This window comes from Rhinatrema bivittatum, chromosome 10 (genome assembly GCF_901001135.1).
Source record: "Rhinatrema bivittatum chromosome 10, aRhiBiv1.1, whole genome shotgun sequence".
NCBI lineage: Eukaryota > Metazoa > Chordata > Amphibia > Gymnophiona > Rhinatrematidae > Rhinatrema > Rhinatrema bivittatum.
In genome coordinates this window covers 55075936-55090421 of record NC_042624.1, presented here as the reverse complement: position 1 = coordinate 55090421, position 14486 = coordinate 55075936, and the positions used below count along the sequence as shown (strand labels likewise).

At 41.8% G+C, this 14486-nt stretch overlaps 1 protein-coding gene across 2 annotated transcripts in view; it reads right to left on the bottom strand.

The window, feature by feature from the left end:
- Nucleotides 1–14486, bottom strand: part of KIF14 (kinesin family member 14) — a 132892-nt gene that overhangs the window by 32490 nt on the left and 85916 nt on the right. For both annotated transcript variants that reach the window (XM_029618382.1, XM_029618384.1), the window contains exons 22-23: nucleotides 11873–11973; nucleotides 4580–4674 (exon numbers count right to left, since the gene is read on the bottom strand). In XM_029618382.1, coding sequence (XP_029474242.1) covers nucleotides 4580–4674; nucleotides 11873–11973 — 196 coding nt within the window. The remainder of the gene's footprint in view (nucleotides 1–4579; nucleotides 4675–11872; nucleotides 11974–14486) is intronic.

Sequence of the window (14486 nt, the reverse complement as noted above, 5' to 3'; positions counted from 1 at the left end):
CAAGCCAAACAACCATTGATTCCTCCAAATTGAAAGACATCTGGTCAAGAAAAACTAAGGAAATAGAACATTGTATCATTAACACCAGTTTCAACTTTCATTAAACCTGCACAGAATTGCAAACTGCAAGAATGCAGATAGCAATGCAGGCATAAAGACTACATTTTTCTTTTCTTCTTGTTCAGATCAATTTAGATGTGGCGGATGTACCCAGACCACTCAAACCAGGTGGGATACTGCCAAGCCTGCTCTCAAAAGATGGCACCTCTGGCCTGCACATCCAGGTGATAATTTTCAGTGAAGACATGCAAGAAAGATCAAGCAGCCGCTTTACAAATTTCCAAAGGAGGTACCAACAGTGCCATCCACAATGCCACCAGAGGTCTAGTCAAATGCGCTCTAGGTACAAAGTTATCCTCCAACATAGGCAGAACTATGCATCTCTCTAAATCCAACAGACTGCTGATGCCCTGGATGCTGCCACTCCCTTCTTCTGGCTACTAAAACAGATGATTCAATTTCTGAATCATTTACCTTTCCATATCTTCATTTCATTTATATTCTGCATTTCAACTTTATCAATGTGGATTACAAGATAGACAACAATACAACACATAAACCATTAACTAAAGTAGTATCCTGTGTATTTCCAAAAAAGATGCAGTTTTCTATATTCCAAGGGTAACGCTTAAAAGGCCAGGAGTGACGAAAATAGATTCATGCAAAACTGAGATAGTACCTTGGGCAGAAAAGATGGAATTGTACAAATCGTAACAGTTTCAGCCGAGATAAAAAAAAAAAAAAAAGAGAGGAGCGCCTCTAACTGTGATATTCACCTTGCCAAACAGATAGCCATGGATCTCAGAGTGATATTTCCACATCACCTACTTGACAGGCTCAAATGGAGATGAAATCAAGGTCTTAAGAACAAAGCTGAGATCCCAGAAAAGAACGATTGCGCTCCTGGCAAGGCATTTTTCACTACCTTGAGAAAACAAGAGATGTCTGGATGTACCAGAAGGGACATTCCCTGTACCCACCCCCTGTAGCAAGTGATTGCTGCAACCTGAACCTTGAGCAGACTTTTCCCCCAAACCACCCCATAAAATGGTCAAGATCATAGAAACTGAAGCCTTAAAAAGGGAGAATTTGCCCTCTTGGCATACCAAGCATAAAAAAAAAAATGTATCTTATATAAAGCATATGCTAGGAAAGTGAATTGTTTTTGAGCTGGAGAAGGCTAGATATCACCTTGGCCAAGTAACCCTTCTTACTCAGCTATGCCCTTTCAAGGGCCAGGCTATTGGACAAAAATGGAGTTGGATCCTCTAGTACCAGACATTGTATTAGAAGGCCTTTGCCCTGAGGAATTTTCAGGGGGTTCTCCTGCCTTGATCTTTAGGAGATCAGCATACCACGGATGCTTGAGCCAACCTGGTGCCATTATGATCATGAGGCCCTGATGGCTAGCGATTCTCTGAGGACCCTGCCTATAAGCAGCTAAGGATGGAAGATATAGGAGATTATGGAGTGGCCACAGCTGTATCAAGTTCTTCCAATTTAAGATACCATATCTCCTTTCTTCAACTTAAGAATATGGGTACCTTGGTATTCCTTTGAATGGTCATTAAATCCATCAGGGGCTTGCCCCATCTATCCATGATCATGGAGAAAGCTGATCTTAACTCACTCTCCTGTGTCTGGGTCCTGGCTCAGGAAATCTTCCTGCATGTTTTCCATGCCTGCTATGTGGGGAAGTGCTTTTCCGCCTACTTTAAGCACAAACTCACTTTTTTGGCTTCCTCTAGACTTTTGATTCCACCCTGGAGGTTCATATATACTACTGCTGTCATTCTCCAAAAGAATCCACATTGCCTGATCCCAAACAAATGGCACAAATGGCAGCCTTTGAGTCTGAGCACTTGGCCTCGGAGGCATTCCACCAACCCTGGGCAGCTCAACCCCGACAGTGAAATTCCCCAAGCTGGAGCATCTAGATTCATTCCTTTCTCTAGATTCACCATGGATAGTCACTAGTCAGACTTCTGCTGGTAGTAATAAATTGACAAGTATGCCTGCAGCTGGGATGACCACCATGACATGACATCTCTCCGTAAGGGCCGTTTATAAGCCCTCGCCAGAGATATCAGGTCCAGGGCCACCAAACTCTAGGAGCCCTGAGCTGCCATCACATCTTGCTCCTGAGATTTCAGTTCTCTCATCCTCTCTGCTGTCATGAAGGCACTCGCTTTTTGTATCAACGTGGTCTCCCTGGTACTCCAAGGACCAGATAGAGTTCAGTTTGCTCTTGACAAAGTTCACCACTCAGCTAAGGTCCTGTAGGAGCTGAGTGACTCTGGAGGCAGAATTGTGACTCTCCTCTGCAGACTTTGCCCAGGTCAACCAATCATCCAAATAAGGATGAATAAGCACTCCCTTCCTTGAACAGAGCTCCTGTCACCACAATTACCAGCTTGGAAAAAGTCACTGATGCTGTGGCAAGACCAAAGTATAATGCCTGAAACTGGAAATGCTCAAGGACTGAAAGAGAAACCTTGGATTATCCTTCCTATATAGAGATATGTAGCTATGCCTTCATTAAGTCCAGAGATGTGAGAAACTCTTCCTGACTGTAATGTTTGACCATAGTGCCCTTTTGACCAAAATGGATCAGAATGTGCCCTTATTTTTGGATACCATGAAATAGAATAACTTCCTTGGCCCCATTCTTTTTCTGGAACCAGCACCATTGCTTCTAAGGAGGCATTTCAAAGTGGACCAAATTGCTGCTATGTTCAGAGAGGAATGGCAGGTAGACATCATAAAGCTATTTGTAATAGGATAGGTAAATTCCAACATGTAGCTGTCTCACTGTCTCCAGGACCAAACAGTCCAACATAATCTGGGCCTACTCCTGGTAAATGATGCAAATAAGTAGCTGCCTAACTATCATCAGTGAATGGGATTCCAAGTTTTCATTTTGTGTTCAGAGTATCAGATGCATCCCTGAACTCCCATCTTTGCTGTTCCTTCTGACTCTATGAAAGGAATGAACCTTGTTGAAATAATGGTTTCTTTGGGCTGTGGAAGTCCTCTCCAGGTGATCCCCAACTCCCAGAATAGATGACTCCTAGCTGGAGAATATGAGGGCCTCTAGGATAATTTGGAAGATAATCTATATCTTCCCTCCTTAGCTGCTTATAGGCATCCAGCCAGTTGAGAATGACCCCAAGCCAGAGGTTCTGCTCTGGAAGCCTCTTGCACCCTCAGTTCTCAGCTGGGAGCCAAGTGGACCCTTAGGTTCATCACCACAAGAGACTTGTATTCTCTTCCTTCTTCCTTTCCTTCCAGCCTAATCAGCCAGACTTCATAGCACTGCATGGCTATACTTGTCTACCATCTGCTGGAGACAAATACTGGAGAGCTGCATGGGTCCCTAAATAAGGGGTGATGTCAGCAAGCTAGTTGTTTTGTCTCCATCTGCTGGTAGGAGGATAAACCCTCACATCTGGAATGGTCAGACAAAAAGGAAATATAAAAAATGTATTACTTGGGCTTATACATTTTTTTTCATTTATGTAACCTTGGCTATACTGGTATTTTTCAATTTGAAGGCAAATATTTTTCTTAAATTATTTGTAGCCCTCTTACAAAGGCTCAGACCAAATGTATCTTGGCAAGATATATCAGGAGCAGCTGAATTGGTGTTTTTGGAAAAAAAATCTTCAAGAAAATTAGGACAAGTCCCAATACATTTCATGGGGGTTTTACTTTAAGAAAACTAAAAAAAAAAAAAAAAAAAAAAAAAAATGATAAGGTGGCAAAATATGTTTTCATTACTGTGCTGCTACTCTAAACTTAGACCTTATTGCAATGTACAGATAAACTCATCTTATTCTTTTATATGGACAGAACATGGAAACTAACATTTATCTATTCTGAAGGCTCAAATGTACATTATAAATGCCTTTTACAAGAATTCAGGAGGAGCTCCTGCATGTTCCTCTGATATTGTGGCTCAACCTATGCAAACTTACAGACAGGAAAACCACTTTGCTTGCTTTATTCACAGCACACTTTCACAAACTGCCATCTGCAAGGCAATCATTCACAACAAGTGTTCTTGGATATGCATTTTTTGGTTAACACAATAGCTTGACGCTTAGAATTTTGTACATCATTATGAGCTCTCTCGCTAGCACAAAGTTCAAATCAAATGGGCAGACTGAAAAACGGATCAGAAGAGCAGCAGAACCTTCCCAGGATTTGAGATAATATTTTGTGGTTTTCAATCACAGGGAGGGAAATTTTAAACCAGGTAACCCAGCAGCTACCCGGGTATAAGCAGGGGCTGCAGGTAAAAGTATCTGTGCTACAAAGGGGAAGAGGACAAAGCTGGTAGATGGTGCACAGGGATCCCAGTTTGAAATCCCAGCATGTGCTTTCCGATGCAGGTGCACAGAACAGGGATAACGAAGTACCTGCAATGCTATCCAGCCCTGGATATGCTTTGAAAGTTTGCATACAGGTCCCTAAATATTCTGAAATAAGCTGAATCCAATAATTGGTTTATCTGTACCCCCTGAATGAGACGTCTGAAGGGACTGCATGAAATAAGGGTTCACCCCATTCAAACATCCTGATATTCTCCGGCTCCTCATCAGACTTCTGCTCCTGAAATAGAGAGAAAAAACAAAGCAGTCTTCATTACATATGCCTTATGCTTTATTTATTTTCGGGGGGAGAAAGATACATTTCAAGAATTTGTTCCTAAAATGTAATCCGTTGTAAATTTCTTATAATCCTCATGTAATTTTCCCTGAACTCCCCAATGGGGCAGCTCACTCCCCCTCCCCCAACAGCCTCAGAGAGGATTCAGAGTGTTAGGCTTAAGCACCTGAATTTGCGTCGTTGGTTGGGTTTATTCATTTAGAAAAAAAAAAAAAGTCCATTAATTTCAAGGCATATTTGCACTTCAGTAGCAAGAGAAACAAAGAATTGATAGTTGAAAATGCCCTTTATTAGATGATGCCCGACTCTGGCCGAGTTTCGCTCTCTCACACAGAGCTGCCTCAGGGGCAATCAATTGAAGCAGGGCTATTATCTGTAATGTTAACGCCTCAAAAGTATATGTGAGCTCAAACATCTGTAAGACTACAAGTGAATTTCACTCTGCAGCCTTCTGCAACGATCAGATCGAGGTCTGCAAAAAGTGCCGTCAAACAGCACCATTCACTCAAATTTTTTGAGGCGTTAACATTACAGATAATAGCCCTGTTTCAATTGATTGCCCCTGAAGCAGCTCTGTGGGAAAGAGCGAAACTCGGTCAGAGTCGGGCATCATCTAATAAAGGGCATTTTCAACTACCGATTCTCTTTGTTTCTATTGCTACACAGCCAACTGGATCGGCTACCGCTTTGATATTTGCACTTCAGACATTTTATTAAATGTATCAAATGCAAATGAGAGCAGAAAGTAACGGAGGATTATGCTAAGCTGCCTCTTCTCTATTTCCCTACAATTGCAGGGTTGCACTTTACTCCCTGCTGCTGGACAAGGCTGTGCATACATTTTTTCTGTTTAATTCTGATGTGGAGAAACATGGGAGCAGGACACGCCAGGTAAAGTGGGATCCATTCACTTGGATAACTGAAGAAGGCCCTCAGCAGCACACAGGATAGCAGCTCTGATCAAGGTTCATGGGTTACATTAGGAGTGTGGAAAGAAGACACATCACACGCCATTAGGTGACGACCCATGTGCCCGCATGCCTGTGACTTTTGATACATGCCCGATGATTGTGGCCTACAATCTGATCATTTGAGGCTGCTCTACAGAAAACATCTATAAACATTAAAACAGAAGGTTGAGTTGGCCTCTTAAACAATTTCTATTCAAGCTAGACCATGAATAGTAAAATGTAAAGGGGAAAGGCCTATGAACGTGCAAAACCAGGACCTGTAGGTAAAAAGATCCAATTACTGAACTGTCCACACATGCCACAATAAACAGTGTTAATGTAACACACGGGCAGAGCGTCCAGCTTTCAGGAGGTACAAATGCCATCTCTCTGGCCTTGTGAAGCAGTCAGATGTGAACCCTGAAGGTGCCCTCAGCCAAGGGATTCCAGTCTGAAGGCACTGGTTCCAATTATATGCTCAAACTGAACAATCATAACAGCTTGGAAACTGTTTATTTCTCTTTGCCGATTTCATTTGTTTTGTTTTTTGATTAAAATAGCAGCAATGTGAGGCCAAATTTACAAGAAAGGCAAAAGCTAAGCATCTATGGCAATGTTTGTGCAGATTTCACTGGAACCAGTCATGAAATTAAGCTTACATTACTCTCTCCCAATTTCCTTTTCAACAAATCTTTTATTATTGTTATTTGCATGTTTTCTGCTGAACGACACTGAAGCTGAGATGGAGGGTGTCCCAAACGTTTGAAAGGGATTACCAAAAATCAGACGCACGCTTTCTGTATTTACTCTTGTAATTTTCTGCCTGGGATAAAATCCAAGCGTCAGATCATTCTCCCAGTCCCCTGTCAGCCTGACAAGTAAAATCTTTTGTCTGATGATCACGTCTCTATTATTTCATGCAGGGAAGCGGCTGCCACACTCCCATTTTCTTGCACGAATGAGGAGCAGTGAACACAAACCTTTGTTTGAGACAAACACATCGGCTACAATAAAGTCATAGGACCTATAATAGCTATTACAAAATTACAAAACCAATCCAAAATCAAACCCTTTCAAATTGCAGCTTTTGCTCACTGACTTCAAATTGGAAAGCTCTAAAACTAGTCCCCATATTCTTTTTTTTTTTTGTCAATTGGATTTTATTAACCATTTTCGAAATAATACAGATCATCAACCAACAATACATAGAAATGATGATACATTCAATGATATGTAGGAGTTCTGGGAAAATAGAAAGATATTCATATAGTCATCAGTGAAGTGTGACCTTGTACACGAGTCTAGCCGCTATGTGCACTTCTATGATGTTCCCGTTGCCAGCTGTAAAATGAAGCGTCCTCTGTGTAATAGTGTGAAATCTACCATGAGTGTACTGTGACTCAATAAAATACAACATCTTGGAGACCCTTAAGTGTGCTGCGAATTTGTACTTGTTCTCCATGTCTGGTAAGGCTGCCAGATGGTCATGAGTTTGGGCTGGTTACGGTGCTTTTGGGCAGTCAATTTATACAGTTCCTTCATCGTATCCAGTTTCCGGAGGAGCAGAGGTAAAGCGGGGAGATCACAATTTCTCCAATGGGCCGCTAACACGCACCATGCAGCAATTAGGATTTGATGGATTAACAACCATTCAGATTTATTACTTGACACTGGGACACTAAGCAGCACCTGTTCGGGGAATAGCACAATGGTTTGCCTAAATATTTGATACAATATATTGGAAACCATTTCCCAAAATCGCCGCACAATAGAGCATCCCCACCACATATGGAAAAAGGTTCCAATGTCTCTACAATCCTTCCTGCAATTAGCGGTACTCCTTAATTTAGCTTTCCATAATTTGTAGGGAGTACAATACCACCTTAGTAACATCTTGTACCCGTTTTCCTGCAAAGAGGCTGAGATAGAGCTCCTGCATATTTATGCAATTTGGAAGCTGAGGCACTAAAGCAAAGAGGAAACAAAGGCCAAGGGAGTAAGCGATCATGTTTCCTGAACAAATGGGTCTCTTGTAAGAAGATAATTTCAGCCCCCGAATGTATAAGGTCTTCCCTCAATAACTGGTGCTTCCTTGGGGTGTTTAGACCTTTGGCATTTAAAGATCGTATACTAATGGAGGCCATGTTTCCGTCAGTTTGGGTTTGTCCTCCCTGCCCCCTATGATTAGGTCCAACAGTTGGTAGCTGCCCACCCTGTGCAAGAAACAAGAAATCCTTGGACTAGTAAATGTTAGCCTCACATACCACCAGAATATCTGAAAAGTCCCCCATTGATGACCCAAGAAGTAATATACCAGATCCCAGAACTCAACACCCCCCTCCCCCACCTTCCTTGTTCTGCCTAGAAAACTGGACAGATCTGCTATAGCAGATGAGAACAGTAGCACCATTGGAGCATGCTTTCCTTCCCCCAATTCAACAATGATATTTAATGGTATAAACAACAAAAACCAATTATCAGCTTGTCAGATTAGTGACATTTCTGAATCATCCATGCAGTAACCAGTTCGTTCTACTCCCGTGTATAGCATCTAAACGCCGTGGTAGCAGATTTAGGACTCTGAGCAGCTGCAATACTCATCTTGTCAGCCATTGCTGGATAGTCCGTTCCTCTGCAGGTCAGCATCCTGTCTGCGTAGCCTACGACCGCCTTTCATCACCCGTTGCCATTTTGGTGTTTCTGGAGGCGGATTAGTGGAGATTCGTTTCGGAGCTGGAGGGAATTTCACCACGACGCGGCGGCCATTTTGAAGGAAGCAGGCCGTCAGACTAGGCTTTTGTAGTCATCTCATTGATGGTAATGGCCAGGCCAAAAACGGATAAAGCCAGCGGTAACTGATCTCTTTTCTTAAAATAGCTGTAATGTCTCTAAATTCCAACCGTCTCTTAAGCGTGATAGGGGAAAGATCAGCGAAAATGGAGACTGTATTGTTTTGCCACTCCCATTCTTTTTGCTGCCTCGCTGCCTGCCAGATCTTTTCTTTTACCGGGAATCTATTAAAGCAGACAATGTCTCTGGGTTTGTCTCCAAGCCCAGGGACCTATGCGCTCTCTCGATTTCTATCTCCGGTGGGGTTGCCAGAGGCGCCAAATCCTTCTGCAGGAAGAACATACCAATTTTCTTAATAGTGTCCACGCAATCAGTATATTCTGCAGACTCTGGGATGCCGCGAAATTGTAGGTTATTTCGACGACTTTGATTCTCAAGGTCCTCCAATTTGTATTGCAGCTCGATCATTTCTTGGGAAAGCTGCTGACCCTGAGTTTGCAGCGCGTCCGTTTTCATAGCCTGGGCATAGAGTCTGCCGTCTAGTTCATCAACCTGTCTGCCAATATCAGATATTTCCTCTTTTAAATCCTCCATCCCATCAAGTAATTCTTTTTTATTCGCTTTCATGTCCTTCCTAAGATCCCCGAACCACTGGCGAAATTCTTCTCTATTTGGGGCGGAATGCAAGCCCGTCGCTCCGGACCCAAAATCAACATCCCCTTCATCGTCAGACACTGCCATGCTGCCGGGATCCCCCGGGTCCATAGGCCCCGGTTTCTCCAGTCTCATTTTTGGAGTATGAAAATTGACTAAAATCAACTCCTTTCTTCTTTTGAGCATCTTACACTGAAAAGCTACTGTGTGGTATATCTCGAGCGGATATCTCCAGAATGTATGAGGCTATTTGCTGTTTATTGCTCGGGGAGTCAGGGAGCTCTGGTTTATGCAACCATTCTACTCTGCGGTGCTAGCGCCCCCCTCTATTCCCGATATTCTCAGATGATACCACAGCCACCTTTGCTCAGTGGGGCTTCTTTGTAAGACCCACGTGCGAATCTCTCACCCAATCATAGCACCTCTAGCAGAATCAGAAGTAGCAAAGAGCTCCTGATTTGACAAGAGACTTTAAAAAAAAATGCCCCAGGACATTTTTGCAAGCTGCCTAACATTTTACAAGACCAGCATAAGAATTAAACCACAGAAGGCATGCATGAACTTTCAAGACCACAAAATGTGTCGTCCTCCTAGTTCATGAAGACTCATGTACAGCATATCTTTGGATAAGTCCCTGGCGAGATCTCTTTTGGAACACTGTACATTTCGGGAGACTGCGCCTTTAAATGGATATAACATGGATGAAGTCAGTCGAGAGGGTGGCTACTAAAATGATCGTTGTAAATCAAGTCGGGATAGACGAAGATCTAAACATTCCTTAAAGAAAATGGGGAATGGAAGAGATAAAGAGATGTAAATGCCTCCAAGAGGCAGAGCTCTTTCACTGTGCAATGATGGGTCATAAGATGAGGGTAAAAGGAAGAAGAGTGAGGCATAATCTAATGAAATATTTCTGGTGGATGCAGACAGCCTCCCAGTGGAGGTGATGGAGACAAGGACAGTACCTGAATTCAAGATAAAAAAAAAAAAAAAAAAAGAGAAATACAGTGGCTCTCTGAAGGAGTGGCAGAGATTGTAGTGCTGAGCCGTTGGTGTGGATAGACAGATTAGACAGCCCTTATGGTCTTTATCTGCTGTCATTTTCTATGGAAAATCTCATACTGGGCCAGGAAAAAAAAAAAAGTCTTCCAGCCTGCCAAGGACCCAGTTTTATTCAGAGCCAACATAGATCCTAGAGCTCTGCACCAACATCGTGCATAAAAGTTACACCAATTTTCAAAGCAAACCTACGTGCAACAGTCTGCTTTGAAAATTACCCTACCAAATTTATCTGCACACAATTACAACTGCTAAATGTAACAAACATTTTTCAGGAAAATTTAACACATACACAAGGTAATTTTTAAAGGAAAATGTAAACATTATCGTAGCAATTTTCAAAGCCCATTTACCCGCATTAAGTGTATGCTGTTGAATTGTCAATAGGTTTAACCTGCATTAGGTACACTTAATGCGGGAAAATGGGCTTTTGAAAATTGCTATGATAATGTTATATTTACATTTTCCTTTAGATTTTAAAAAGTATCAGGGTCCTTTTCAAAGTATGTGCCAAAGTGTAAACCCCTTCCCAAATCCTCCACTCAGTTCAGGTAAACTTACCTTTCCCTGCTCCGTTGAATATTGAGTGCCAGTACAGCCAGCATCGACATTTAGTATTAATTTATTCACTTCACCCCAGGTGTCAGAACCCAGGACTGAAAGGGGATTGGCTCCTTCCTTGTTGGCGAGTGCTGAATGGGGGACTGGTCTCTTCTGCCAGCGAATTAATACTACTAAGTGCCAGTAGCTGTTGGCTGTTCCAGTTCTTAGTATTCAGTAGAGCAGGAGGTAAGAACCCCTCCTCCTGCCTCTCAGCTTTGGGGGACTCTTTTGGTGGTTTAGCCACAGTTTAAGGTAGGGGCAGGGATCAGCGCCTCTTGGCCCCAACAATTTTAAGATATTGGGAGAGAGCCACTCAGCCCACACTACAATTTAACATATTAGGAATTAGGAGGTGGGGAAGGGAAAGGGAGAAAAGTCAGCCTGTGCTCAGACACTACTCTTTTCTTTTTTAGCTATTTGGTTACCTTTAGGATAGCAATCTTTCCAACCAGAATTAGCTTGATAAACTTTAGCTGGCTAGCACGGAATATCAGCAGCAATAGGATAAATTTTAGCCATTGGAAAACCTGCTATACTAGCTCTTAAGCCAGCTAAAATGTTGTGCGGGCAGCGACTTATCTGGATAAAATTTAAAACGAGAGGCAGGAAATATTTAGACATCAGATTCCAGTCGGCTAACTCCACAAGCTAGCCATACTATCTAGGCCTCTGTGTGCGAGGTAAAGTAGGATCACCAGATGCAGACATGAACAGAGCAGCACACAGACATGAAATATTGCATTGGAAAAAAAAAACCTATGTACACCTCGTTTCTAGCTTCGGTACAGTATTACTACCAACCAGACACCAGAGAGCACTGCTCAGCTGGAAATAAACAATGGCAGGCTCCTTTTTAAACCAAAGGCCCCTGCTGGACTGTCAGTAAATGTAAATAAGAAGCACACTGGAACAGACAAGGCCATAAGCTGAAACTGGCAGCAGCCCAAGAATTGTCACCAAGAGATGGAAACCCAACTTCAGGCAACACGGGAGGGGAATACCAACGCACAGCACTATAGACGAAATAAAAGAGTGAAAAAGATACCCCAAAACCAAGAAAAAGACGAAAAGGGTTTTTCTTTTACCTTCTTCGGGATAAAGATGAAATGGATGTATTTGTTATTTCAGGTTCCCAATTATCAGCAGGATCATAAAAGAGATCGTCATCTTTGCTACCAGTGTTATTCTAGAGGAGGAATGACACACATCTTTAACAGCACGACATCAAGTAAAAAGGATACAAAAGCACCTTAAAAAGGTGAACATTGATACATTTGATGAGTCGCACATCGTTATTATCCAGCTAGTGCTAGATACCCCTGATGGCCCATCCTATTATTGGGTTGGAAGATAACTCTGAATTAGCAATGTACCTTGTCATCTTAGTTTCCCATCCTGCCCGAGTACTAGAACAACCTCCTAGGGCTAAAATCTACTTCTCGCGCCAATTCAAATGAACACCTCTAGCTAGCCAAAAAAAGAGTGCTGACCCAAGAAGGCAAAACTTATATTATTCTCTGAATCCAGTTCTCCTATTTGGTAGAAAAGAAAGCTGACAGCTGAGCCTCAGAGCTTTTTACATAGTTTCACTTTTGCATATTCCCGATTACATTTTTACAGAAAAAACCTTATTGATCTTAGATGTAGTGGGGGTAATTTTAAAAGATTTACATGCATAAAACTGGCTTTTACACTTGTAAATGCACTTTACCTGTGTAAGTGGTCTTTTAAAAATTGCTAAAAAATGCTATTGAATTGTTCATAGGTTACACACATGTAAGTGCACTTTACGCCCGTAAATAGCTTTTGAAGACTGCTACAATAATGTTACATTTACACGTTTAACTCCTTTAAAGATTACCTTCATTGTGTTGATATTAAGTGAACAATTTTGATAAACTAAATCTTTTGAGCAGAAGCATAGTGGAAGGAAAATTTTGCTCTTATCTGCAGTACCTGAATGTAATCCACTTTGAAGGACAAAAAGGCAGAATACATTTTTTTGCCTTGGGTCCTACCAAACCCATCCAAATGTATGGATTTTTGCCTCCCTACCAGCAGGAGGAGAACTAGATTGCTAAACCTGACCTATAAGGCCCTGTGCATCCTACAGCTCTTCAGCAGTTCTATATCAAAGCAAATAGTAAAACATTTCTCCCCAAGCATGGAAATTTATAAGGTCATTACTGTACACCATGAGAAACTATTAGGGGAAACCTCTTCTGATACGCAGGCTAAAGTAAATCCAGGTGGGCACCTGGACTGGTCTGGTAGGACACAAGGAAATAAAATGAGCAGATAAGGCCAATTTTTTCCTTCCTTTTCATCCCAATAGACCAATCCAGATGCATGGGATATACCCAAGCTATCCATAAACTGAGCAAACCAGCAATGTCTGGTCTCAAGATGCCAGTCGCAAAAGCAAGAGAGTCTTCTGCCCGAACATCCAAGAAGTAATGCTTGGCGAAGGCATGCAAGGAAGCCTAAGCTTCAGCCTTGTATATCTCTTCTGACTACAAGTGATGCTCCACCCAAGAAGTCATGTGATCAATAATAAAATGAGTTCCAAGTCTCTTTGGAACCAAATGGCCTTTGGAGATATAGGCTGAGCCTATGGACTCCTTTAACCACCTGGCTATCATAGCTTTCGATGGCACCTCTCTTCTGACCAGAAGAGAAGGATAAACCAATAAGCTATTCTCCTGAAGGCATGTGACCTAAGCATCACAATAAAGCACTTACCACATCCAGAAGCAGCAGCTCCTTCCAATTCTCCACTATATCACCCTTCAAGGACAATACCTTTTGGCAAAAAGGATGGTAATATACAAATGACCATTCCTTCTTACAAAAAGGTCGAAAATAGCTCTACAAGAAAAAGCCTGCAGTTCTAACACGTACCTCGCTGAATGATAGCTATTAGAAACACAGTCTTGAGTGTAAGGGCCTTGATCAATGCTACTCATAAGGGCTCAAATGGAGCTGAACACAAGGCCCAAAATACCAAGCCAGGGTCCCAAGATGGCATAAGCCTTACTGGAGGACAAGGATGCTTCACTTCTATCAGGAAGTATGAAATGTTCGGGAGAGCTGACAGACATACCCTGCACCAGCTGATTGTAATAGGCAATTGTCACCACCTGAAATTTGACAAAATTCAATGCCAAACCTTTCTGTAAACCAGACTGCAAAAAAGGCAAATATCAATGAAGTGTACGTTAGAGAGAGAGGGAGTGTGCAAGAGAATGAATGTGTTCTTGTGCATGTGTGAGAGAAAAAGATTTGTGCGGGCCTACCTCCCTCAATCCACAACAATCTCGGTGATTGGAAATCAGATCCCAGGTATGGACAGCAGATTTTTTTAAATCTTTATTAGTTTTAATTATTGGGTGTAATTTGATGATTCTGCTCTTTTGAAATTTTTTTTGGGGGGTGGGGGGGAGAAATATAACATTTTTAAATTGGATTTTTTATTCATCAGTTTTGTTTTTTTTGTTTTTTACTTTTTTTGGTGTTTGGGAAATTTAATATTCTATTCATTAACTGGTTTGAAATAACTTTTTATGAATATGACTTTACTATTATGATTGTTTTATATTTCTTGATTTTATTATTTAATGTTTTATGAAGAATAGTAATGTTTCTGTTTTTCCATTGTTCCTCTGCATATAGAGGCTGGCTTCTTGTGGGTTCCAGTTC